Source organism: Silurus aristotelis (genome assembly GCF_946808225.1).
Source record: "Silurus aristotelis genome assembly, chromosome: 27".
Lineage (NCBI taxonomy): Eukaryota > Metazoa > Chordata > Actinopteri > Siluriformes > Siluridae > Silurus > Silurus aristotelis.
In genome coordinates this window covers 6,153,952-6,181,820 of record NC_139600.1, presented here as the reverse complement: position 1 = coordinate 6,181,820, position 27,869 = coordinate 6,153,952, and the positions used below count along the sequence as shown (strand labels likewise).

The 27,869-nt window shown below is 38.2% G+C and overlaps 1 protein-coding gene and 1 long non-coding RNA gene across 3 annotated transcripts; one reads left to right on the top strand and one right to left on the bottom strand.

Moving 5' to 3' along the window:
- Positions 1-27,869, top strand: tapt1b (transmembrane anterior posterior transformation 1b). Of its 2 annotated transcripts, XM_083532549.1 has the most exons (15): positions 1-249; positions 4,607-4,737; positions 4,923-5,041; positions 7,648-7,677; positions 8,405-8,567; positions 10,879-11,014; positions 15,494-15,591; positions 15,770-15,839; positions 19,845-19,925; positions 20,096-20,205; positions 21,929-21,988; positions 24,021-24,089; positions 24,307-24,383; positions 24,498-24,664; positions 24,896-27,869. In XM_083532549.1, exons 1-15 carry the CDS (start codon positions 63-65, stop codon positions 25,126-25,128), a joined length of 1,731 nt encoding a protein of 576 aa, XP_083388675.1. In that variant the 5' UTR covers positions 1-62; the 3' UTR covers positions 25,129-27,869. The 2 variants fall into 2 exon arrangements, with proteins under 2 accessions (XP_083388675.1, XP_083388676.1); XM_083532550.1 differs by lacking the exon at positions 7,648-7,677.
- Positions 10,438-10,945, bottom strand: LOC310721227. The gene is made up of 2 exons (XR_014531971.1): positions 10,810-10,945; positions 10,438-10,547 (listed from the first exon to the last, which is right to left on the bottom strand). It is a non-coding gene; the product is annotated as an uncharacterized lncRNA (long non-coding RNA).

Here is a 27,869-nt window from a genome sequence, read left to right as displayed (position 1 = left end):
TCGAGCACGCGTGGCGTGATGACGTCAGACGTCACGTCCGCTCTCGGTTCGAGTGAGCCAAGATGGCGGACTCGGTGTCGTCGGTGCTTGGAGATGAAAAAGAGACGGACAATGAAGACAAAGAGAGCGAGAAAGCGGCCTTCCGCTCTGCGGCCAGCTCGGAGATAAAACGCGGTGCCTCAGAACTGACGGAGACGCTGGGGTTTTACGAGAAAAAGGCAAAAAACCTGGACAAGCGCAGTGTCTCGGGTAAGAGCCGAGCTGTCAAACGGTAGTGGCTAACAGCTGAGTGTGTGAGTAAATGAGAGTGATTGAGTGAGTGAGTGAGTGAGTGTGTGTTTGTTTGTTTGTTTGTTTAAAGCTGTTCATGTTTATATTTTAGCGTGTATTTAAATGCAACAGTTTAAGCGTTAAACTGTCCTGTCCTTTCTGTTGTGTTTGTTTGTGGTTAATGGCACCAGTAGCTACAGTGCAATTCTGCACCCAGGAAGTTACTTCAGCAAGTTCCTCTGTAGAGGCGCTATAACCCAACAGCAGACTATTAATAAATAAATACACTTATTTGCACTCATGAAGCTTTAAATAATTAGTAGCACATCTCTTTAAAAGTTACCTGTACACTTTTTTCTGCTTTTATGGCTGTTAGGTGGTAGTGCTGTGGTTAAGCTCTGTGTTGATTATCAGAAGGTTAGGGTTCAAGTCTCAGAACTGCCATGCTGCTGCTGTTGGGTCCTTGAGGAAGCCCTCTGTGTTTCAGGGGCACTGTATCACAGCTTCCTAACAAGCTGGGATGTGCAAAAAAAGATTTTCACTGTGCTGTAATAATCATGACAAGTAAAGTGCCTTGTGTATATTTGTGTATTTTTACCATAATAGTGCACGTTCTCACATAATAATCAAAGCATCACATTCTAAGCGGTCTCACCGTCATGTTTTGTTGATGCATTTTTCATAATGAATTTTTCACTGAATGTCTTTCCAAACCTTACCAGCACTTTTGCAACCACTTTTTTAAATCTAAAACTAGAAATCAAGAGATGACAAAAGATAAGATGAAACTTCAACCACACATTCAGTACAATGGTTCTTATACAACATTTATATAGAGGATATATTTTTTATCTGCTGTTAAACTTTAGGTAACTAGACACATTGCCAAGGTCATAGCCAAGATATTCTAGATGCTGAAGAACCTGCACTTTTGATTGAAATGGATGTAGCGTACCAACAGGTATCAGTCCTTATTAAGGCATTAGTGGTACAGTTTACTGGGAGCCAGTGTAATGTGATTAAAATAAGTGTGAAATCATAAAAAAAATCTGTCTCCAAAATCCTGTCATCAAGATATTACAACCTAGAGGTAAAAAAAAAATCATGCATTAGAAGTGCCATAAAAATTCGTGCCATAATATGATCTGATGCAAAGTTACAACAGTGTGAAGGGTAAAACTGTGCTCACTGTGTATATTGAACATTTCATTATTATTGCAGTTGCAGTGTTTGTACAAACAAGGTTCCAATCTGTGCAATGCATAGAGTTTAAATATATAGACAGCACCAGGGCACAACAGCCGACACATTATAGTTTACACAAACGTTACCAAAAAAAAAAGCTCTTTATTAGCTCTTCAAATATGGTTTATGGTGCAGTAAGGAAGGCAGCGTTTTAGCCCATTTTGCAGCTCTTTTTAAAATCAGCTAATAAATTGATGCCTTAGGCACTGCTATGGTGCTCATTATGGTTTAATTGATAATGCATTCCCCCCCCCAGACATGGTGTAGTATAGGCTGTTTACAATATTAAACATCGGCTTTAGCATTTTTTTTATTTATGCTGTCTGTACAGAAAAAAAGTCCTTTTGTCTTGGTTTTTTTTATTTATTTATCAAAAAGGAGTTTTCTTAGACCTTATTTTTCTTCATTAAAATTTTGCTTAAAATATTCCTAGAATCAGAGAACATGACCTTAGAGCTCATGACCTTAAAGAACAAATATTTGTATACGTAGATAAGTCACCATTAACCTCTATGAACCGATAATGGTTGGTCAGATAACAGAACAGCTATTTTATTAGCTATACTTTTAAATTTTTCTTTCTAGAAGAATATTGTGATGTGTAGTAGTATCAATTGCTGCACTGATAGAAAGTTGTACAATCACAGAGGCCAGTGGGTCATTTCGTATTTTAACCAGTGCTGTGTCAGTATTGCGATGAGGCCTAAATCATGACTGACTGCTTCCCTGTATGTGCTTCCTATACAAGTTCTTGTGTAAGTAAACTAAGTTGGAGCATTTTCTATGATCTTGAAGATAAGGAGGGGTTTTGATATTGGCCTATACAGTCAAGGCCAATAATTTTAGCACCCTTGCACTTCTGTCAGAAACTTGTTGCAGTTGCAAATGTTTTGGTACTCACATCTTGTTTGTTTTTTTTTTGTTTGCACTGCAACAACACAAAAAACAGAGAAGAAAAGTCAGATCTGATACAATTCCACACAGAACCCGAAACTGGACTAAATTATTGCCACCCATAACTTAATATAACTGAAAAATACTGAAAAACGAATTGAAACCAATTGCTTCCAGTAACCATGAATGAGTTTCTTACTTCTCTCTACCAGAATTTTAGACCACTCTTATTTTGCAAACTGCTCCAGGTCTTTCAGATTTTAAGGATGCCTTCTCCCAACTGCTGTTTTGAGATCTCTCCACAGGTGTTCTATTGGATTCAACTCTGGACTCATTGCTGGCTATTTCAGAACTCTCCAGCACTTTGTTTGTAACCATTTCTGAGTGCTTATTGAAGTGTGTTTTGGGTCATTGTCCTGCTGGAAGACCCATGACCTCTTGTGGAGACGCAGCTTTCTGACACTAGCCACTACGTTGCGCTCCAAAATTCTTTGGTAATCAACAGATTGCCTGATACCATTCACACAGTCAAGGCATCCAGTGCCAGAAGCAGCAAAGCGACCCCAAAACATCTTTGAACCTCCACAATGTTTGACTGTAGGGGCTGTGTTCTTTTTTTCATCGAATAGCTCTTCTCTTGTCTCATCTGTCCACAGGATTGGGTTTTTGTCACACAAGTTTTGGAAAACTCCAGTCTTGCTTTTTTATGCCTTTGTGTCAGCAGAGGTGTCCCCCTGGGTATCCTACCATAGCATCCCTTTTCATTGAGATGGCAACAGACACTGTTGTATCCTGTGTGTGCAGATCAGCTCGAATTTGTTTGGAAGTTAATCAGGGTTCTTTATCCACCTGTGGGAGAGCGTATAAATGCGGGAAGAAGGAACGCCACAACAGGTCAGGTGTAAAGGCTTCACAGCCACTTTTATTTTAGGTATTCGTGTCTGTTTGTTTTGGCACACACACCACTCGTCTCACACACACTCTCTCCTCCTTAAATGCACCCCCCCCCCCCCATCACTGGAAAATAGAGAACACTTATTAGGTCACATTAGCTTCAGGTGAGGCAATCCCCTGCCTACATGCTCCCGGCCCCGCCCTCCATTCACAAACCGACGCTTGGCCACGCCCTTGCTGCCACACCACCATTTGAACAATCCTTTGTTTTAATCTTCTGTCCACATTCAGGGAGATTTGCTACAGTGCCATTGACTGTAAACCTCTTGATGATATTGCGCACAGTGGACACAGGAACATTAAGATCTCTGGAATGGATTTGTAGCCTTGAGATTGTCCATAGTTAAAAAAAAAAAAAAAAAAAAAAAACTCAAATCCACAGATAACTCTTTACACTTCTTTCTTTTCTCCATGCTCAGTGTGACACACAACACAAGGTTGAGGGAACTTTTCTACATTTTAACTGGTTGAAAGTGTGATTACTACATTGCCCACACCTGTTTCTTGCCACAGGTGTGTCTAAATGCTAACCACAGGAGCATCACATGCTTAAATTTAGTCTATTTTTGAGTTCTGTGTGAATTCTTATCAAGTTTGACTTTTTTTTGTGTTGTTGCAGTGCAAACAAAATAAGCATGTGAGTACCTTTAAAAACAGCAATTGGAAGAATTTTCTGAGAGAAATGCAAGGGTGCCGATAATTTTGGCCATGACTGTAATTACAATATACAGTGAAACCTTGATACTCGTACCCTCGATAGTTTGTGACTTTTTTAAATTTGGAACTGGACTCACGAAAAAACTGATAGTTGGCGAGAAGCTGCGAGTGGCTCGAAAGTTTGGAGTAATGTTTCAAAACAGAGTTTGTACTAATAAATTACATACAAATGTTTGGAATGTTTGATGTTAACAATCAAAAGGATTGAGTCAAAACCTCGCGATTTTGTTATTTGCGAGGGTTCATAGAATTATTTCTGAATTTCTGAGTAAAATTATTAGTAATCTGATCTTCTACCCACGTCGATGATTTCAGTGTAAAATAAGCCAGGCAGATGGTTCAGGAAATATCAGCAACAAGCCAGTATCTTGTTTGGGACAGCCCATGTCACAGTTTCTCCTAGAAACCTTTTTATCCTCAGTGGAAATATCCCTCAGTAGACATATAGTGGGGATCTAATAATAATCCAGAATAATGAGTGTGTGTGTGTGCGCGTGCGTGTGTGTGCGCGCGTGTGTGTGCACAGACCTGTCTCTGCTGCGGTTTGTCAGAGCTGAACTGACGAGAGGATATTTTTTGGAACACAATGAGGCCAAATACACTGAAAGGAGAGAGAGAGTTTATACCTGCCTGCGCATCCCCAAAGAACTGGAAAAGGTAAGGCATCTCACTAATGCAACACTGAACCCTTTGTGCTATAACATAACATGGTGTATTACTAGGAACTACCATTGAAAATAAACACACGCAATGGAAGCATAGTTAAAAAAAATGAAAAAAAATTGTAAAAAAACTTAAAAATTCCATGTATCACTCATCTTTTTCTTGTAATCTTCCTGTAGCTGATGATCTTTGGCTTCTTCCTGTGTCTGGATGCATTTCTCTATGTGTTCACACTGTTACCGCTCAGAGTGCTGCTCGCGCTCATCAGGTTGCTAACTCTGCCATGCTGCAGACTCGGGTAACACACACACACACACACACACACACACACACACTCGCCTGGTGAACAAATACCTCCACTAAAAAGTTCATAATATTTATTCAAACAGTGAGTTAATAAATGTTATATTTTATATCTAGCATTTTTATTCTACACTGACTAGGTATAGCATTGTAACCACCTGCCTAATATTTTTCCCTTTTGCTGCCAAAACAGTCCTGCCCCCTGGAGCATTAACAGCATTAACTTCTTCGCTCCCTATGTGCATCACTGAGCTTTGGATGCCCATAATCCTGTTGCCGGTTCACCACTGTTCCTTCCTTGGAGCACTTTTAATAGATACTGACCACTGCAGACCAGGAACAGCCCACAAGAGCTGCAGTTTTAGAGATGCTCTGACTCACTTTGGCTCTCATTAAATTTGCTCAAATCCTTACGTTGCCCATTTTTCCTCCTTCTAACACATCAACTTTGAGGACAAAAATGTTCACTTGCACCTTAATATATCCCACCCACTAACAGGTGCCATGATGAAGAGATAATCAGTGTTATTCACCTCACCGCTCATAATGTTAAAATATTATATGCCTGGTTGGTATACAGTACAGACCAAAAGTTTGGACACACCTTCTCATTTGAAGAGTTTTCTTTATTTTCATGACTATGAAAATTGTAGAGTCACACTGAAGGCATCAAGGGCTATTTGACCAAGAAGGAGAGTGATGGGGTGCTGCGCCAGATGACCTGGCCTCCACAGTCACCGGACCTGAACCCAATCGAGATGGTTTATGGGTGAGCTGGACTGCAGAGTGAAGGCAAAAGGGCCAACAAGTGCCAAGCATCTCTCGGGGAACTCCTTCAAGACTGTTGGAAGACCATTTCAGGTGACTACCTCTTGAAGCTCATCAAGAGAATGCCAAGAGTGTGCAAAGCAGTAATCAAAGCAAAAGGTGGCTACTTTGAAGAACCTAGAATATGACATTTTTCAGTTGTTTTACACTTTTTTGTTATGTATATAATTCCATATATAATTCCACATGTGTTAATTCATAGTTTTTATGCCTTTAGTGTGAATCTACAATTTTCATAGTCATGAAAATAAAGAAAACTCTTTGAATGAGAAGGTGTGTCCAAAATTTTGGTCTGTACTGTATATATAAATATTTAATAGTTTGTTCTCTATATTTGCAGATGTTTGAACTTGTGTAAAGTGTCATGATAAGAAACAAGTATTTATGTAAACATATTACATTTAATATTCAGATCATATCTATCATTCTTGTATTGTTTATCGTACTGTACGGTTCATTTTAAAACAAGATTATTCAAGCTTCTCTCATTATTAAAGACAGGCCTTCTAGCAAAAACACTTTCTTATCTTGATGTCAGATCCATTAGACAAGAAGTGAGGAAAATGTGTGGACACTGAGCATGCGGCTGTTCGATTGTCCTTTTCCTTATAAATGAAGACAATATGCAATATGGACAAATACTGGGACACCTGACATGTCCAGCCATATATGGCTTTTCCTCACAAAGTGGGAGGCACACAATTGTACAGGCAGTCTTTGGATATCGAGCATTAAATTTTCCGTTCACTTGAACTAGGAGACAAAAACCTGTTCCTGCAAGTCAATACCCCTGTGCACAAAGCCAGATCCATGAAGATGTACTTTACATGGGTTGAGAAGATTAAAAAAGAGAATCTTAAGTTATATAGAACTCTGACCTCAACCCTATTGAAAACCTTTGAAATGGATTGGTGACCTCACCCTAGGCCTACTTACAAACAGATTATTTAAAAAAAAATTATTCCGTGTCCATGAAGAAGGAATAGCTGAATTAAAAAAAGTAAAATGTATCTAATGGAATGGTTATATTTTTATATGTATTTTTTAATAGTCTATATCTTTTAGTTCTCCTGTATTTTCAGTATGAGTTTAAGCTAATTAATCACAAGGAAATGTGTGCATTTTACCTATTCTTCCAAGAATGCTAAAATGTTGGTGACTGCAGAGATGCTAGCAGTTAATAATGTTGGGTGAATATGAAAGTATTGGAACCAGAAGGTCATATCTGTTTGTTTTTGCCATTTGAACTTTCTTTTCTTGATATTTTCATCAACATAAGTAGACTATAGTTGCCTATACTGGCAGACCATATTATATTTAGGTGAATGGAATTACAGGATATAGACAGTCTTCAAATAAATTGAGGAAAATAAGGCTTAACTTTGGTTGCATATTCAAATACTGCAATAACAGCACTAAGCCAGTGACCGTGTGACATCCCAAACAAAATGCATTGTTCTTTTGTAATGGTTTTCTAGGCTTTCCCCTTCAATCATGTCATTTTCTTTATGCAATCTCAAACTGGTGTCTAAAAAAAAAAAAAAACCTGACCATGCTGTGCCAGTATTTTAAAAGGGTTTTGAGTACTTGCATTTTGACAGAGCTTTCTAAAATAGTACTCATTATTCAGCTTCCTACCAAGATATTGCTTCAGGCTTGGTTGTAATTGATCCAGTCTATAGCAGCTGTCCACACAGCAGCCTCTTGCAAATAGATGCCATGTAAATTGTTACGGTTGTAGAAGCTGCTCATTATTGATTTCTCTGCCTACAGGGCTGGTATATGCCCCTACTGCAGAAAAAGGTATGCAGTAAGATACAGTAATACTGGTCTGAATGCAGCAGCTTTCTGTGCTCACTCAGCACACATATGCGCTCACACACGCATGCAGGCACTTGCACTGCAGCTGGTTTTATCTGTTTGATTTGGCACTCATTTGTAGTCTTTATTTTATTTATTTTTTATGTCGGGTCAAAACAATAAAATTGCAGAATCTGCTTCATGTTCTCATAAATGCAAAATGCAATCATTTTTAATTTGTCTACTCAGCCAGCAGGTGACAGTGTTTTTCAATGTTTGTAGAAGAGAAGGGCGTACCTATGTGTTAACAATGTATGCAATGATTTTGTAATCATCTGCCAGCCTCAGGACCTTGTTTATGTTTCTGATATAAAATCCAGGCCAGCAACATGAGTATGGAATAAACTCATGGCACAAGTACTTTAAGAAATTATATAAAACAGACTGCAAAGTAATTCAAACTATTCAAAAGTTTGTTCCCTAACCCTTAGGCAGCAATACTTTTTCAAGTGTGCTGCATGATGCATGTCTCATTAGTGTGCTGTTCTGCCATAACCATGCTGTATAAGTAACAAGTTGTGTGTGTTCTTTAATGTGTGCTTTTATTGCTTAAGTAGGTGTGAAGATAATGGAGAAGCAGTTAGCACTTAAGACTGAAAGCAGTTAAAGCTAATAGGTGTGTGTGTGTGTGTGTGTGTGTGTGTGTGTGTGTGTGTGTTTGTGTGTTTAGTGGCTCTCGTCTCCTTCAGCCTGCTCAGGTGTGTGATGTGCTGAAAGGCTTTATCATGGTGCTGTGTTACTCCATGATGCACTATGTGGACTACTCCATGATGTACCATCTAATCAGGGGGCAGTCAGTCATCAAACTCTACATTATATACAACATGCTGGAGGTAACATGTACTGGTCTTAGATCAGCCTGTATGACTTGTCATTAGTAGTATTTGTGTGATTTACTGTGATTATTATAACACAACAAGCAAGGGAAACACACATGACTATATATACTAAAGAAGAAATACTTTCATTGGGTTTAAAACACAGGCAAACTTCTATTCTTACTTAATTATATCCTTGTCAGCCAATATATAGGCACGTCAGGTATGCTTTGGGATGTTTGTAATATTAGTTTTTGAATCCCATAATCCACTGGTAGTGAAATAATTGCACAATAATTGTTTTTATTGTTAAAATGTCAGACACCTAAAAGAAAATGTGTACACCAACACTTTATAAGGGCACTAGACTGTCTCAGCAGCCAGATTGATATAATAATTTTATAATATTATATTATTATTATTATTATTATTATTATTATTATATTAGCATGAAAAAATTGTCCTAACTTGTATTATTCCTTGTAAGTAAGTGCTTAATGAGCATTATGTAATGGTACAGTATTTGGGTGCAGTCCTACTGAACATTCGCTAAGGAAAGTCTGTTTTTATCAGTATTTAGACATTATAATGCAACAGGAAGCCGTAGCTCAGTGGTTGACATGTTGGACTTGGACTTGAATGTTTGGAAGGTTGTGAGTTTAAATCCCAGCACCATTAAGCTGCCACTGTTGTGTCCATGATCAAAACTCTTTACCTTTATCTGCTCAGTTTTATATTGTAAAAGATAATTGTAAGTAGGGATGAGCGAGTACAGCTGTATCTGTTAACCATATGAATGATCCGTATCTGTACTCGGAGTGGGTGGGGACTAACCATGAAGTGGGCGGGGCTTGTCGTGAAATGGGCGGGGCTTTAACCGGTATGTTATTTTAAGCATGCAATTGATATAGGTTGATCAGAAATTATATTTATTGCTGATCAGAAAAATATTTACAGGACAGCATCAGGATTGAGCTTCAGATCAATGGTTTTGATCACGATACAGATACAGATAATTCATATGGTTAACAGATACAGATAATGCTGTACTCGCTCATCCCTAGTGTCTACGTAGCTTAATTAATTTTAAATATTTATAACACTAGCTTACAACCTTTATTTTTTTTTTATGAAATACAGCAAAAACGTGTCAGGTTACTGGTTAGAGACAGCTGAAGGTTTAAAAAAGAAAAAAAATCTCCGACAGGCAGAGACGCAATGCGAGTCGCATTTTTCCAAGCAAGCACCACGTCTAAACGAACCCACATTTACCAGAACTCTACTGGTTAGTAAGTACGTATTATTAACGTTACAACCCGAAGTAAAAAGCTGAAGAAACCCTAAACGTTAACGGAAAAGAGCCGCGAACCCGAGTGACTGAGGGAGAGACAGAGAGCTGTTGTGTGTGTGTGTGACTGTGAGTGAGCAGAGCGGGACACAGCAACACAGTACATCTGTATGTGTGTAGGGGAGGGGCGCTGTGACTAGCCTATCACAGAACACTGACACAATCAGCTACCCAATGAGGATTTTCATTCAATCCGAGCACAGATATTGACTCGTATTACTCGTATAATACTCGTACTCGGCAGAAGTGTTTTATCCGTACCGGATACTCGTTTCAGCCGAGTATCCGGCTCATCTCTAATTGTAAGTTACTCTGGATAAGTGTGTCTGCAAAATTCCCTACAGGTAATGACCTTTTGTTTGTAATTCTCTCTATGTAGGGATCTGTCAGAGTCAACTATCTCACTTGCAGCTGGTGCAGAATGCTGCAGCTCGGCTTTTAACTGGCACAAAAAAAAGGGAACTGGAGTGATGTGTTCCCTTCTTTTTGTGTTGTCCTGTTTCTTTTCAAGTATAGGATAGTATAGGAATTTTAATATTGTTTTTTTTTTTTTTTTTAAAGCGATACACAATTTGTCTCCACATTATATTTGCAATCTTGTAGGGTCTTACACATCAGGTTGGTCACCAAGATCAACAAATCATGCGCTGTTGGCTGTTCCTCTGTCCAAAAATAAGTATAAATATGATCGTGCTTTTGCAGTATTAGGTCCTAAACTGTGGAACAGTCTCCCTCTTTATATTCTGCAGGCTTCATCCGTAGAGGTTTTTAGATCTCAGTTAAAGATACATTTTTTTAGTATGGCTTTTGAAGTAGGGATATTGTGATTTGAGAACCGTTACTTGTGTTTGTTTTATTTGTGAAATGTTTGATGTGTATACTTTGATTTTCTTGAATGTTGTGAAGCACTTTGGGCAACAAAGTTGCATTTAAATGTGCTATATAAATAAACAAAAGTTCTGTTTCTCTCTCTCTCAGGTGGCAGACCGACTGTTTTCTTCTTTTGGACAGGACATTCTGGACGCTCTGTACTGGACAGCCACAGAGCCCAAAGAAAGAAAAAGAGCTCACATAGGTGTAATACCCCACTTCCTAATGGCTGTCCTTTATGTCTGTATCCTTTACATACTGAACCCACTAGGCTTGTGACATACATATATGTATAAATGTGTGTGTGTGTGTGTGTGTGTGTATGCGTATGCATATATATTAGGGATGTAAAGGTATACAGAATTTACGGTTCGATACGTACCTTTTTTTTTTTTTAAATCACGGTTCGATACGTACCTTTTTTTTTTTTTAAATCATGGTTCGGGGTTAATTTTATTACAGTTTGGGGGAAGAGATGCAAAACATAAAATTGCTTGTCTTGTTTTATCAAAGCAGTTTATTATTAACATTTGTGCATCAACAGTTTACATTTTTAAAACAATTTAAAATAACACCTGCTTGGTTTAATAATATATTAAATAATATTTAAAAAATTTAAAATTAATGCAATAGACTTTTTTTATTATATTGATTTAACGAAGTACTTAATTAAATCGGCAAAAATGTAATTCATTAAAACAATTTAATAAATGGAAAATATAAATTAAATACTGTATTGTATTAAAACATAATAGAAAGAGTATGTAAAGATATAATAAGGTTTTATACAGTGTACGTACCTTGGAGATGAGAAGACGCTGGGCGGAGGTGGAGGGTAGAGGAGATAGGCGGAGGAGGATGGAAGACTAGTTTTTTGCTATCATTACTGTACACTACATAGCCCTAAACTTAATTGCTAATTCACTTTTTTTTTTTTCTTTTTTTTTTTCTTTATTTCTTTATTTTTATTTTACTTTTTCTTCTTTGCTTTATTTTAATTTTCATCACAGTCTTCGCTTTCACTAGTTCTTGGCTTTTTTGCCACACTTTCCTCACTTTCAACTATTGGCCTTTTCTTAAGCAAGTGTCATTAAATAGCGCTGTTGCTTGACTAGTTGCAACTTTTACAAGATGTTTCTTTTCTATATAATCTGCAACCTTTCCCCACATTGCCATAATTTCCTTGAGCCCTTTTGTATTGATGACCTTCGCCTCTGTCTTCTCTACCTTGAAGGAATTTGCACAAAGCACAAAGCAAGAAACCGCGAGCACAACGTGTTTACTCTACGAGGTAAACACGTGAAGAGAACGAGAGAGCGTGTTGGAGGCTGGGAGATGCTGTGACGTCACTGCTCACTACGCCATCTAGCAGCAGCAGCTCGAGCTTTTTACCTCAATTTTTTGCTTGTGTACAAAGCAAAAGATCGACCGAGTGATGACTCGTACCACGAAAAACTCGTACATTAATACACTCGTAGGTCAAGATACCACTGTAGTTTACATTTGTTAGACCCCATTTGGGTTCTCCGTGTGTGTGTGTGTGTGTGTGTGTGTGTGTGTGTGTGTGTGTGTGTGTGTGTGTGCGCGTGCATGCGTGTGTGTGTTTTATGTTTAATATTAAATTTTCTAAAGATATTTTCCAGTTAACTGTTTTACTTATTTCAGCATACTTTAACAAATGTCTTCATTCCTTTTATCCTTCATTAATTCACTACCTGGAAATGCAGAATTGTCAGAATTTTCTCCTATTAAGAGAAATTCTTGAAGCTGGACATAAAACGCAAAAAGAATCTATAATGCTATTATTAGGCAAGCAGGAATTGGTGGCAGTTTCATGCATGCGAAAATCAAAAACGTTTTACAGGGCACTATGAATCGTATTTTTGTGCACTACAAATCATATTTCCTGTAAGTGTGTAGCCACAGTGACGCTGCGATAACTCAATTTTTTTTTAGTTTATTATATACTCTGTGTTTTTAAGTTTAACAGTAATAAAAAAATAATAATAATAATTGAAAACAATTATAATTGCACTCAAGTGCGAGGCACAGACAAAACTTGTGGTCTGCCACTTAATACGTTCATTGGGGGAACTCAAATTTGAACTATGTTCCGCATGTAAAACAAGAATTGCATTTGGTATGCATGTTTACCGACCTGAAAACTCCAACCAAAACAAAGCAGTTTATTTGTAATTAACTTCATTGAAATAGTAGATTTATTTTAAAAGATTAGAGCACCAAAATCATGCAAGCAATCTATTCATCTTAGAAGCTTAGATTGTCACCACCTGATTGCTGCTTAGATTTTAGAATTCTAGATTCTTACTACAAATTGTAATATTTTGTAGTTCTTCTGCTTCTTCTTTTGGCTGCTCCCATTAGAGGTCGCCACAGAGGATCATCCGTCTCCATACCCCCTGTCCTCTACATCTGCCTCTTGCAACCCAACTACCTGCATGTTTACCCTCACCACATCTATAAACCTCCTCCTTGGTCTTCTCTTTTCCTCCTTCCTGGTGGCTCCATCCTCAGCATTCTCCTACCGATATACACCAGACTCAAGAGGGAACCCCTCCTCATCTGGGTTGCACCGACTGTACATTTAAAGCAGATATACAATGTTGCGGGGTGCAGTGTTAAAGATCAGAAGCGAACTGTATTCCTGAGTCAGTGTAGGAGACTGTTGACAATAACTACAGTCCAATCCATCCTCAACACGCCCGTTCTTACTCCAGAATTTCATGGGACCACCCAAGGTGTTGATGAGAAACCGTCCCAAGCTGCACAGAGTGGCCTCCAGTTGAAGAGAACACTATCCAGATGCAGGCCTGGATGAAGTGGGAAGATCCACATAGGGGAGAGGGGCAGGAACAGTGGTCACTGGAGCCTCAGGAGCATGTTTAATTTGACAGAGAGAGAGAGAGAGAGAGAGAGAGAGAAGAGGGTGACGGGAAGAGAAGGATATGGATTATTATGTGTCCTTGTTGTTGTATGAAAGTTAATGTCATTGTGCAGTTTGGACTCCGGCAAGACTCGCTATGGCAGCATAACTACAAGGGAGAACCAGAAGGTAACACAGACATGAGGGATCTCTGGGATAAGAGACGACCCACCACACCACCATCAACAAACCTGAGTGAACGTGTGAATGTGAGGGGACGACAGCATACAAATATCCCAGTTCACCAAACACTCTATATCCATGTTCTCTCCAGATCTGCACCTTTACCTAAGAAAAAAATCTACTGATCAAAGGCTTGACTAAATAAATACGTTTTCAACCTCGACTTGAACACTGAGACTGTGTCTGAGTCCCGAACACTGATAGAAAGGCTGTTCCATAACTGTGGGGCTTTATAAGAGAAAGATCTGCCCCCTGCTGTAGTCTTCATTATTTGAGGAACCAACAGACTGCCAGCACCTTTTGATCTAAGTAGGCGTGGAGGATCATACTGGTACAGAAGTTCACTCAGATACTGCGGTGCGAGACCGTTAAGTGCTTTATACGTCAGTAGTAGTATTTTATAATCAATGCGAGATTTGATTGGGAGCCAGTGTAGACTGATTAAAACAGGGGTGATGTGGTCATATTCCCTAGATCTAGTGAGGACACTTGCTGCTGCATTCTGAACTAACTGAAGCTTATTTATGCACTTATTTGCACACCCAGACAGTAAAGCATTACAGTAGTCTAATCTAGAAGTAACAAAAGCATGAACTAGTTTTTCTGCATCCTGTAACGACATCATATTTCTAATTTTAGCAATATTTCTAAGGTGAAAGAAGGCGATTTTGGTGATATTATTCACGTGAGCCTCAAAGGAAAGACAAGGGTCTAAGACTAGCTTCCCTCACCTTGTCTCCAAAACGTCCTACATGCACCGTACCTCTAATAAACTCATTTCTAATTCTGTCCATCCTCGTCACTCCCAACAAAAACCTCAACACCTTCAGCTCTGCTACCTTCAGCGCCACCTCCTGTCTTATACTCAATGCCACTGTCTCTAAACCATACAACATCGCAGGTCTCACCACAGTCCTATAAACTTTCCCTTTTACTCTCGCAGATACTCTTCTATCACAAATCACTCCTGCTATCACTCTTCTTCACCACTCCACCCTGCCTGCACTCTTTTCTTTACTTCTCTAACACACTCTACATTACTTTGCACTGTTGACCCCAGGTACCTGAACTCCTCCACCTTCTCCATCTCTTTTCCCTGCAACTGCACCCCTCCACTGCCCTCCCTCTCATTCACACACATTTACTCTGTCTTTCTCCTACTGACTTTCATTTCCCTTCTCTCCAGCGCGTACCTCCACCTCTACAGGCTCTTCTCAACCTGCTCCTACTCTCACCTCAAATCACAATATCATCTGCAAACATTATAGTCCATGGAGACTCCTGTCTGACCTTGTCTGTCAACCTGTCCATCACAACTGCAAACAGGAAAGGGCTCAGATCCTTGATGCAGTCCAATCTCATGTCGTATATGTTCTACACATGAATAAACTTAAAAGTTGAAAAATGCTATAAAGAGGGAGCTTCAGAATATTGTGTTGCTATTTGTTGTACAGTTGACTTTATTTTATAAACAATTTCAGTCTGTAGTCATATGTAGAACACTAAGCAGTATATTTTAGCCTAAGTAGAATGGTAAGTGGTAGGAAATGCTGTGTGTACTCTATATGTATATGTATTCCTTAACCTGACCTTCAGTTCTTCACGCCATACTAATCATGGTCCAGGCCACCACTCTAAATGTGGCCTTCAACTCCCACAACAAATCTCTGCTCACCATTATGATGTCCAACAATGTGAGTATAAGCAATCTGATGATCACAATGTTTTGTGATTTTTCTAGCTCAATATAAAAAAATAAAAAAATGCATTCTCTTGGACGAACCTTGGATTCTTTACTGCTGAGAAGGTTTTATCCTGTTTCAGACATTTAAATTTGTCTTTTTTTTTTTTCTTTTTTTTTTTTTACTGCAGTTTGTTGAGATTAAAGGGAGTGTGTTTAAGAAGTTTGAGAAGAATAACCTCTTTCAGATGTCCAACAGTGGTAGGTAATGCACTAATCAGTAATGTTGGTAGTTATAATGAACTAAACAAAGGTTTATCTGGCAAATAAGACTGCTTTTACACTTTCCATTCAGATGCTTATACTTGCTTACTGTAATTTTTCAAAATAGTGCTGCACTATTTCAAGAAATAGTCACTTCCACCCTCCTAAAGAATTTCAGCAAAAACAATTGTTGAATTTGCAATGATCTCTTATATAAGTACAGTTTACCTATACCTGGGACACAATGTCTTTACTTATTTAAATCAATGCTGCTCTCTTAAAAAATGTAAGGGAAACAATGGGTTATTCTAATGTGCAATACTTTACCCAGTTGAAGTGAATTTTGTAGTTGATTTAAGGTTTATCCACTGTCCTATGAGAAGGAAAATAGAATATAGATAACATTGATGATATTTTTAGAATCAAAATACTTCATCAAGCCCATAGAAAAATGTTTGGTTGCAGTTGCTCACAGTTAAAGATTCAATTAAAATAAAAAGAAAATTACACTTTTTCACACTTTTTAACACTTTTTCACACCACTGTATAACTAAATATGCATATTAAGGTATACAGTGGTGTGAAAAAGTGTTTGCCTATTTCTGATTTCTTATTATTTTGCATGTTTGTCACACTTTAACGTTTCAGATCATCAAACTAATTTAAATATTAGTAAAAGATAACACAAGTGAACACTAGGGGTGGCACGGTTCGCAAAACCCACAGTTCGGTTCGTATCACGGTTTTCGGTTCTGAACGGTTCTTGTTGTTATTTTTTCTTTTAATCTTCAACACTAGAAAATTCCTTCAGCATTTGATATATAGCTTATTAGCTTAATTATCCACACAGTATACAGTATACATATATACAGTATAAACATTTTTGTAATGTAATCATGTTCTTACTGAATTTGACTTGACTTTAAGCACATTATTGGGACCATCTCTGAGTAAAAGCTCGGTGAGATTTGATACAGATAAGACATTGATGATGACATGCTTTTCGTTTATTTGAAAAAAAAAAAAAAACTCCTGTTTGTGCTTATCGACACATTGGCGTGATGTCTTCTCAAATAAACTGTTATATTAGAAGTGTTGACATTAGCATATTGAATGCATTTTGCACAATGCTTGCACACAGTCGCAGTTCTATCTACTGTTTTATTTCCGTTGTAACATGAAATCCAAAATGTTCTCACACACCGGATTTGAACGACGCGGGCGCATCCGCCAACTCCGGGCAGCCTTCATTATCTCCTCCACTTGCCATTTCTGCAGCACTCCTTACTCAACTTTTACTGTCTATATGTATGTTCGCGCGAAATTGTCTGAGGCGAAACTGAGCACAGGGCTACATTGCGCATGCGTCGAACCTTGCGACACACAGACGAACCGAACCGAGACAAGCGAACTGAACGGTTCGGGTGTTTTTCCATGTACCGTGCCACCCCTAGTGAACACAACATGCAGTTTTTAAATGAAGCTTTTTATTATTGATGGAAAACAAAATCCAAAACTACTTGGCCTAGTGTGAAAAGTGTTAAAACTGTGGTTTATCACACCTGAGTTCAGTTTCTCTCGCCACACCCAGGCCTGATTACTGCCACACCTGTTCACAATTAAGAAATCTCTTAAATAGGACCTGCCTGACAAAGTGAAGTAGACTAAAAGATCCTCAAAAGCTAGACATCATGCCAAAATCCAAAGGAATTTAGAAACATATGAAAAAGAAAGTATCTATCAATCTGGAAAAAGGTTATAAAGGTGTTTCCAAAGCTTTGGGTAACAGTGTGAGCCATTATTCACAAATGGCAAAAAACATGGAACAGGGGAGAACCTTCCCAGGAGTGTCCGGCCGACCAAAATTACCCCACAACAAAAGACCCCACAACAACATCCAAAGAACTGGCTTGGTGGTCAGTGTTCATGACTCCGCCATTAGAAAGAGACGGGGCAAAAATAGTTTGCATTGCAGATTTTCAAGACGAAAACCACGAGTTAAAAGAACATAAAGGCTTGTCTCTGACGAGACAAAAGTTAAACTTTTTGGAAGGTGTGTTTCCCATTACGTCTGGCGTAAATGTAAAACTGCATTTCAGAAAAAGAACATCATACCAACAGGGCTGTTTTACTGCTTTGGGACCTGGAAGACTTGCTGTGATAAATGGAACTATGAATTCTGCTGTTTACCAACAAATCCTGAAGGAGCCATCTGTTTGTGACCTCAAGCTGAAGCGAACTTGGGTTTACATTTACATTTGCATTAAGATAAGACGCCCTTATCCAGAGCGACTTACAACTGAGCAGGGGAGGGTTTTAGGCCTTTGCTCAAGGGCCCAGCAGTGGCAGCTTGGTGGTGGTGGGATTTGAACCTGTGATCTTCTGATCCAAAGCCCAATGCCTTAACCACTGAGCTCTGATCCAAAACACACCAGGTCCCACTGTGATCCAAAGCCATCTCTAAATGGCTGAAGAAAAACAAAATGAAGAATTTGGAGTGGCCTAGTCAAAGTCCTGACCTGAATCCTATTGAAATGCAGTGGCATGACCTTAAAAAGGAGTTTAATATTTAAAAATCCTCCAATGTGGCCGAATTACAACAATTCTGCATAGATGAGTGACCAAAATTCATCCACAGCGCTGTAACAGACTCATTGCAAGTTATCCCAAACTCTTGATTGCAGTTGTTGCTGCTAAGAGTGGCCCAACCAGTTATTAGGTTTGGGGGCAAACACTTTTTCACACAGGGCCATGTAGTTTTGGATTTAGTTTTCCCTCAATATAAAAACCTTTTTTGCCTTGATGCTTCGTTTAGTCTATTTAACTAGACAAGGAGCATTGTGTTACCCTGCAGACCATTAATACTGATGTACCACCTGCTAAACTCTGGAGTGCTCTGGACAAGTAAACACAGAATATTAATTAAATGGGCAATTAATATATTCGCATGGTATGAAACTAAGCCTCTGATCCCTGGAGAGAGCTCTGGAGGAGATGGAACAAGACAAATAAAGCAGAGGAGCCTCGTTCCTACACCAACAGCTTCAAACTGGAGGCCGGCAACATGGTAACCGGTGGATGCACCAAAAATGTTGGATGTTTACGAGAAATACAGGCAGAATTGTGAAGAAAAAGTCAGAATTGCAAGAAATAAACATGCAATTTTTTGGGAGCAAACTAAAACATAAACACCATACAGTTATTTTACTTTTTTTTTTTTTTTTTTAGAGTAATCTGAATAATCTTTTTTCGTCATTTTTATCAATTATTTTTTAGTTATGTATTTATATTTTGATGTACTATGGCAATTAAATTCCTTAAATGGGTTTAGTTTTTACAGATCTCAATTTGAGCAATAAAATGAAATTGAATTTGTAGCAGCCTTGTGAAACAAATGACAGAAAAATTCAGACTAAAATAATAGTTATAAAAGTTATTGCACGTGTAACTAATTATTATTACTGCAAATAATTGCCCAAGATATTAACAATATATGTGTGGCATGAAAATACATGGATAATATAGATATAGTTATATTTATACTGTGGAGCAGCTGCTTAACATGCAGAGGGAGGAGTTATATTGTTTGACTGCCACAGGCAGAAATTATCTCCTCACCATCGTCCTGCAGATGTTGAAGGACCTCGGCCTCCTCAAAAAATAGAGGAGGAGGCTGAGGTTCTGCTGTACTTACTGTAGAGTTCCTCAGTGTTTTTATTCCGGTCTAGTTTATATTCTATGTACGCTCCCAGGTATTTGTAATTTTCCACCAACTCCACAACGATGCCTCGATTGGAGACAGGAGTCACAGGTAGCACAGGTAACATGTTCTACTAAGTGACTTCTGCAGCAATGCAGACTGTGGGTGAATTTGTATAAAAAATTTAGCTTCCTTACTCCTGGCTTACATCTGTTGATATAGACTATGGCTTCATTCATTTTTTTAAAATAAGTAATGAACTCTATAAAATAAACCTTTTTTTGTGTTTGTGTTTATTTCAGATATCAAAGAAAGATTCACAAACTACATCCTCTTATTAATTGTATGTCTTAGAAATATGGAGCAGTTCTCTTGGAACCCAGGTGCTTATGCTAAAACAAATTAATGCATTAATTGTTCTTTATCAATTTATCCCAGTGGGAATTTCTGATTTAAATGTAAAGTGTATGTACAGTTGTTATTTATATAAAATGATTGCTGATTAGATTTATTCATTAAAATCTGGGATATTGTTTTTGCTGGCTGGTTTTAGATCATCTATGGGTGCTGCTTCCTGACGTGTGTATGGTCATCGCTGCGGAGATGGCTGTGGATGTGGTGAAACACGCCTTCATAACCAAGTTTAACGACATCCCAGCAGATGTGAGTGTAACCTGCGGTGAGCTGAATAGGCAGAAATGATTACGGACTTGTTGAAATGAGTCCGGACTGTCGAGGACAACAAGAATTTTTGAGAGATTTAAAAAATCACACATGAGACAAAGGTCAAGGTTGCATTTGTTGTATGGAATTTTTTTGACATAATGCCAACAGAAATACTAAAATCACAAAAATGGAGTTGATTTAATCCCACCAGCTACTTTAAGAAATTGCAATTTCCACCTAAAGTATCTGTAAACAAAATGTACTTCAATAATAAGCTAAAGAAACACCTAAAAAGATAGGGGAAATTATTACTTGACCTGATTTCACTAGCCCAAGCCACCAACAGCACTTTCTTTCTTTATACATGTAAAAAGGGAAGCAACAACACACAGAAGGGGCCTCTTCAAAGGAATATTTGAGACAGGTCTCTTAGGGTTTGGACTGGGACTGAACGTAGCTCTCAGAGGTAGTTCTCAGCTCTCAGCCTACTCAGATGAGCCGGCAGCTCCATTACCCCAAATCACCTTTGACACAAATCTGTCCTTACATTACATCCTTCTACACTGCTTTTGTAAATGAACACAAAGCTTGCATTAAATATGCAGCACTATTACTGTCATAACGCTATGCTATTTTTAAAAAGAAATGTGTTGATTTATTTATCATTTATAGCAACAGAAGGAAGCAAGGGTAGGTGGGGAAAAGGTATTCAAGAAGAGAAAGAGGGAGCGAGCTGAGGTTACTGGCGGGGATTAGAGCCAGAGATATGCTCTATCCTAGTATGGCTTAGTTTTGTCAGAAGATTAGTGTCTCTTCATATACATGAACACACACACACACACACACACACACACACACACACACACACACACACACACACACACACACACACACACACACACACACACACACACTCACCATTTCTCATCTTTATTTATTGAAATTAATAAATTAATACATTTTGTTGCAAATCAGTACAGGGACTGGCTTGTGCGTGCATAAGTGTGTGTGTTCTGATCTAAATAAAGCACAGTTAACTAATGCACCTTAACTTTAATCCTTGTTGCTTCTAGTTCACATGCTCATTCATTCACTAAGAGCTAATGAAAAAACACTCATAATGCCTCACACAAACTCTCTCAATCAATTTCTCTAATGAAGTTTCTTGTTTAAATTCATGTTCTGTTAAACTATCAAACTGACAAAATTGGATTTTCATGCTTCCAAACTTAACAATTTTTTATTAGGAGATCAGTCTTCATCTCCATGGGAACATTTAGCACTTTTTGGTTCATGAGATAAATAATGCAAAAAATAAAGGCATTGAAATACTACCTTAAATTTTCAAACAAGTAATTCATTGTATGGAAAGGGACCATAAGGGACACCTGACCATAAGATTTGTATGAGCTTTTTGGATATCTTATTCCACATTTAAACCCCATTCGCTGTTATATCACTCACTTTTTTTAAAAGATGTTCCACAAGATTGTGTGCTTGTGGATACAGCAACAAAAATGATAGTAAAGTCAGGTTCTGATGTAGGTAAAGTGAGGAGTCCTGGCGTGCAGTCAGGACTATGAAAAGCATATCTTTATAGAGCTGGGTCTACTAGTTCAAGTAAAGCGAATTTTTTTGTTATCAATACTTGATGTTATAGATGTATTAAAGTGATGAGCTGTTCTGGCTATTGATCGAGGTGTGTTATGTGTGATTATAGGTGTATGGTGAATACAGAGCAAGCTTGGCTTTTGATCTGGTCAGCAGTAGACAGAAAAATGTAAGTGCTTATTTTTAGTGTCTTCTTCTTTCGGCTGCTCCTGTTAGGGGTCACCACAGTGGATCATCCCTCTCCATACCATCCTCTACATCTGCTTCTTTCAAATTAACCACCTGCATGTCTTCCCTCACCACATCCATAAACCTCCTTCCTTATTAGTCTTCTACGAATATACCCCATGTCTTTTCTCTGCACATGTTCAAACCATCTCAATCGCACCCCTCACCCCTCAACATGTGCTGTCCCTCTAATAAACTCATTTCTAATCCCATCCATCCTTGTCACTAACAATGAAAATCTCAGCATCTACAACTCTCCACCTCTTGTCTTTTAGTCCTCCAGCTCCACCCCCTGTCTTTTAGTCACTGCCACTGTCTCTAAACCATACAACATTGCAGGTCTCACCACAGTCCTATAAACTTTCCCTTTCACTCTTGCAGATACTCTTCTATCACAAATCACTGCTGCCACTCTTCTCTACCTGCTCCAGTGCTGTCACACTGTCCTCATACATGTCCTGCACCACCCTCACATACTTCTCTGACACACCTCACTTCCTCATACAATACCACAACTCCTCTCTCCACCCTGTCACTTTCTCTAGATCCACAAACACACAATTCAACTTCATGGTGTGACTGATCAACTTAATTCCCTGTAGTCACTGCAGGTCTGCACATCTCCCTTATTCTTAAAGATCAGTACCAGCACACCCCTTCACCATTCCTCAGGCACGCTCTCACCTTCCAGAATCTTGTTAAATAATCTTGTTAAAAATTCCACTGCCATCTCTCCTAAACATCTACATGCTTCTACTGGTATGTCATCTGGTCCAACCGACTTTCCACTCCTCATCCTCCTAATCGCTACTTTCACTTCCTCCTTACTAATCCTATCCACTTCCTGCTCCACCATCTCCACATCAGCCAACCTTTTTTCTCTTTCATTTTCCTCATTTATCAGCTGTTTAAAATACTCCCTCCATCTTCTCCACACACTCTCCTCACTAGTCAACACATTTCCTTCATCTCCTTTATTGCTCTAACTTGCAGTACATCCTTCCCAGCTTGGTTCCTCTGCCTGGTCAATCTGTATAAATCCTTTTCTCCTTCCTTAGTGTCCCAACTTCTCATACAGCTCCTCATATGCCTTTTCCTTTGCTTTTACCACATCCCTCTTCACCTGCACCCGCATCTCCTTGTACTCCTGCCTACTTTTCTCATCTCTCTGCTGATTCTGCCAATTCTGTTTCGCCAACCTCTTTCTCCTTATGCTCTCCTACACTGCCTCATTCCACCACCATGTCTTTTTGTCTTCCCTTATATTTCCAGATGTCACATCAAGTACCTTTCTAGCTGTCTCCCTTATCACTTCTGCAGTAGTTTCCCAATCATCCAGCACCTCCTCACCACCACCGAGCCCCTATCTGACCTCTTCCCTGAACCTCACACTACAGTCTTCCACCTTCAGTTTCCACCATCTTATTCTTCTTTTAGTCCCCACTTTCCTCCCTTTTTTTCTTCACCTGCATAGCTATCCGTTGCTGCCCCTGCCAACACATTACAGTCTCCAATCTCCTTCAGATTGCATCTCCTCCATAGAACATAGTCCACTTGTGTGCACCTTCTTCCACTCTTCTATACTTTACTTTTAAAAATATGTATTCACCACTGCCATGTCCATCCTTTTTTGCAAAATCTACCACCATCTGCCCTTTTACATTCCCCTCCTTGGATCCAAACCTACCCATTACCTCTGTTCACTTTACCAACATGCCCATTGAAGTCTACCCCAATCACTAATTTTTTATTCCTAGGTTCACTCTCCACCACTTCATCTAACTCACTCTAGAATTTGACCTACTCCTCCAACTCGCAAGCCACTTGCGGAGCATAAGCACTAATGACATTTATCATCACCCCTTTAACCTCCAACTTTACGTTCATCACCCTAATTGCTTATAATTAGTGTATAAAGCATTTTCTTTGTTAATTCTACACTGGATTTTTATTATTGTTTTTGTGTTTCCTAGGCTTATACTGACTACAGTGACAGTGTATCAAGGAGAATGGGCTTCATTCCTCTTCCTCTCGCTCTGTTGGTAATGTTATTCCAAGTGTTTGTTCGTTGCTCGAGTTTATGATTTAATAGAAATGTGCTTTCACTATTTATGTTCAGCAAAATTTTTAGAATCATTTAACGTAATAAAGATGTACAGAATTTGACATTTAATACTAATAATTAGATACATTGCAATAAACAATTTATTATTATTTTTTTTTTTTTACCTTTTTTTTTATTATAATTTTTTTTAAAAGCTTATCCGAGTGATGACAAGCTCCTTAAAAATCCAAGGTGCCCTCTCCCTCGCGTGTGTGACCCTGTTTTATCTAGGGTAAGTTTTCTCTCGTGTGTTTTTTCTGTCTATTTATCTGATCCGGTGTGTATTATAATGTTTCATTCACCAGCAATTAGTGTTTAATAATGTTAATTGCTTGTGTCTGTGCAGTATGATAACGCTAAAGGTGCTAAATAGTATCGTGTTACTCGGAAAGTCATGTGGGTACGTGAAAGAAGCGAATATGGAGGAGAAGCTGTTCCAGTCTCCCCCCTTCCCTACTCCCAGCCGAGCATCCAGCAGAGCTCATCATGCAAAACGTACACAGGAGCCAACAAGTAATAAACACACACACACACACACACACACACACACACACACTACACTAATTTCTATATGAGAATGTATATAAATACTTTTTTGAATGAGAATTTTATTTAGAATTTATTTTTTAAATAGTATATTATGGCTAATGGTGAAGTACCATGTGGTGTAAATATTCCAGAAATTACTGAGAGAAAGGGGTGCATTGAATTTTTCTATCAATGTCTGAACTAACTTACCTTTAGACGAGCCAGTGGAAGAGGGCATCTCTCCATCAATTATACATCAACCCATTCACCAGATGAAGAGCCCCATGCCTAATCTCCCAACCAGTGAATCGGATCAGTTCCTCACGACGCCAGATGAATCAGAGGAGAAAATCATCACACAGGACGGAACAGAACTCATCCACAGAGCTCCTAAAAAAGACCTGCTGGAGATCGATCGTTTCACGATCTGCGGGAACCGAATCGACTGATACTCTACACCCTACGTGACTGTACAGAATGACGAAAGCTAGTTGGCTTGACCTTTCAACCTTTGACCCTCTTTGTTGAAAAAACAGGGCAGGATATTTATTATGAAGTGCACCTAATTTATTTAAGTTTCAAACTGAAACACACTCACCATTACCTTCTTTTTTGTTCCGGACTTATGGATAATTCCAGCCTTTCAGCACCAGGAACAGATCTTGACCTTATACCATCTGGACAGACGGATGATATGCAGAAGAGAAGAAGAAACAGAAGAGGCTAATTTGAGGTCCTAGCAAAGCTATAAAGGCATTTTCTTAATAGCTCTGAATTTGCACGTTTCTTGCTTTGTGCTTTTTTTTAATAAATACTTGTAAACATTGAGTTGAACTTATTGATTTATACTTATGACAAATGAGTATGTAACACTTTATATAAAAGGTTCCCATAATATATTTTGTTAAGCATTATTAATGTTGAAAATGTAACAAATTTACAATTAAATGTTAATATTTATTTTTGTCCATGGATAAAAAGAATTTTATAAATTCAGTTTCTGTCAAAAGTCTAGTCTTTGAGACACATGCATGTTTCTTTTGTATATATGCAGCATTTGGGCATCATGGCTCTAACAGAAGAACTTATAAAGGATGGAGAACAGGACAGTGAGCCGACTGCCTCACACCCACAGTCAAATATGGAGGTGGAAGCATAATTGTTTGGGGTTGTTTTAGAGCAGGGAAGGTTGCAGTCTATTTTTGGTGAAAGGAATGCTAAAAAAAACATGGCTACCATTTTATACTTCAACACCATGCAATTCCATTTGGACTGCAAATAATTTAAACCAAATTCACCATGTAACAAGACTGTGACTCAAAGCGTATGTCCAATCTCAGTAAGTGTTATGTAGAGAGCAAGCAGTCAGCTAGTGTTCATCATCATGGAATGGCCTGCCCAGTCACCGCACCTAAATCCAATTGAACTGCTCTGGAATGAACTGGATCACAAGTTCATAAAGACAAGTGAGCAAAACCTTAGGTCAGTTTTATTAAAGGCATGACCAGAGTATTTCAGTTAAATGTTTGGAGAAACAAACTGTTGGGATGCCAAGAGTGTGTAAAGCTGCCATTCATGCTAAGGGAGGATTTTTCAATGAAAATGTCAGTCAATCTTCATACCATTATATTACCTAGTTTGTTGCATATAAACAGAGGGAGGATGCACGTGTCTTTCAAAAACTTTCAAGACTAGTGTTTCTATACTTTTGACCGGAAGTAAAAACTAAGCAACTTTAAACGACAGCCTGAATTTTGCCAGAATGATGAATAAGGTGTCATGTTGCTTTCTGTGCTTTTTATTTAACACCTTAGTTGTTGATGCAGGTTGAATATTGATATGGTAATACCAAATAATAAAACCACCAGCTACTTTGCAAAATAATATGTATAAATGCTAAAAATAATTATAGGAACCTTGTAAAGTGTTACTGAAATACAGTGTATCTGGAAAGTTTTCACAGTGCTTTAATTTAACTTTATTTTATGTTACAGCCTTTTTCAAAAATAGATTAAATTCATTATCTTCCTTAGAATTCTTCAAACAATACTCCATACGTAAAAGAAGTTTGTTTGAAATCTTTGTGAATTTATTTAAAATAAAAAAGTAAGTATTTCCATGCACATAAGTATTCACAGACTTTGCCATGACACTCAAAATTAAACTCGGTTGCATCCTGTTTCCAATGATCATCCTTGAGATGTTTCTACAACTTGATTGGAGTCCACCTGTGGTAAATTCAGTTGATTGGATGTGATTTGTAAATTTCCTCCCACAGTTAACAGTGCATGTCAGAGCACAAACCAAGCCATGATTAAAAAAACCTGCTCGAGAACGCTCTGGACCTCAGACTGGGGCAACGGTTTATCTTCCAACAGGAAAACGACCCTAAGCAGCCAAAATAACAAAAGAGTGACTCTGTGAATGTCCTTAAGTGGCCCAGCCAGAGCCCAGAATTAAACCTGACTGAACATCTCTGGAAAGATCTGAAAATGTCTCTTTACCGAAATGTGCTTCAAGAAAGTATTGAGCAAAGGCTGTGAATACTTATGTACATGTAATTTTATTATTATTATTATTTTTAATACATTTGCAAAGATTTCAGACAAACTTCTTTCATGTTGAGGAAAAAATATATATTATCCATTTTGGAATAAGGCTGAAAAGCCTGTAAAATGTGGAAAAGTGAAGTGCTGTGAAAACTGTTAAGATACAAGGTAGCTGTGTAAATTGAATATAACAGGTCAGCGTTTTGTCCAAATTCATGAGACCAGCATTAGACAGAAATATATCATGAATTATTTTGGACCATGGATGTGAAAGCTATATTAAGCTTTTATTTAATTCCTTTTTTTTTTTTCCAGTAAAAGCTAAAATGTGTTTATCTCAAACCATTTTGAATTTATCAATCATGTACTTTTTTTTCTACCAGTCTTTAATCAGTTTCTGCCAAACACATTTTTAATGTCATATGTTACACTTTAATGCTTGTAAATTGCACATGGTTTGTTACATAGTCATTAAACATATATAGTTTTTTATACAGTCATTGTTTTCTCAGAAAGTTAATAAAACACTATAGACAAAATCCAGTCATCATATGTCCATTAATAGGACACCTGAGCTAAACCTAAAGACTCATTTCATGTATATAATAAAATATCTTTCCTCTGAGCCCCTAGATTACTGA

Bases quoted from the DNA above. Each gene is read 5' to 3' on its own strand.
- tapt1b (XM_083532549.1), top strand. From the start codon at position 63: ATGGCGGACTCGGTGTCGTCGGTGCTTGGAGATGAAAAAGAGACGGAC. The intron at 15,592-15,769 runs GTGAGTATAAGC...TTTTTACTGCAG, and splicing joins CCATTATGATGTCCAACAAT to TTTGTTGAGATTAAAGGGAG. The intron at 20,206-21,928 runs GTGAGTGTAACC...GTGTGATTATAG, and splicing joins TTAACGACATCCCAGCAGAT to GTGTATGGTGAATACAGAGC.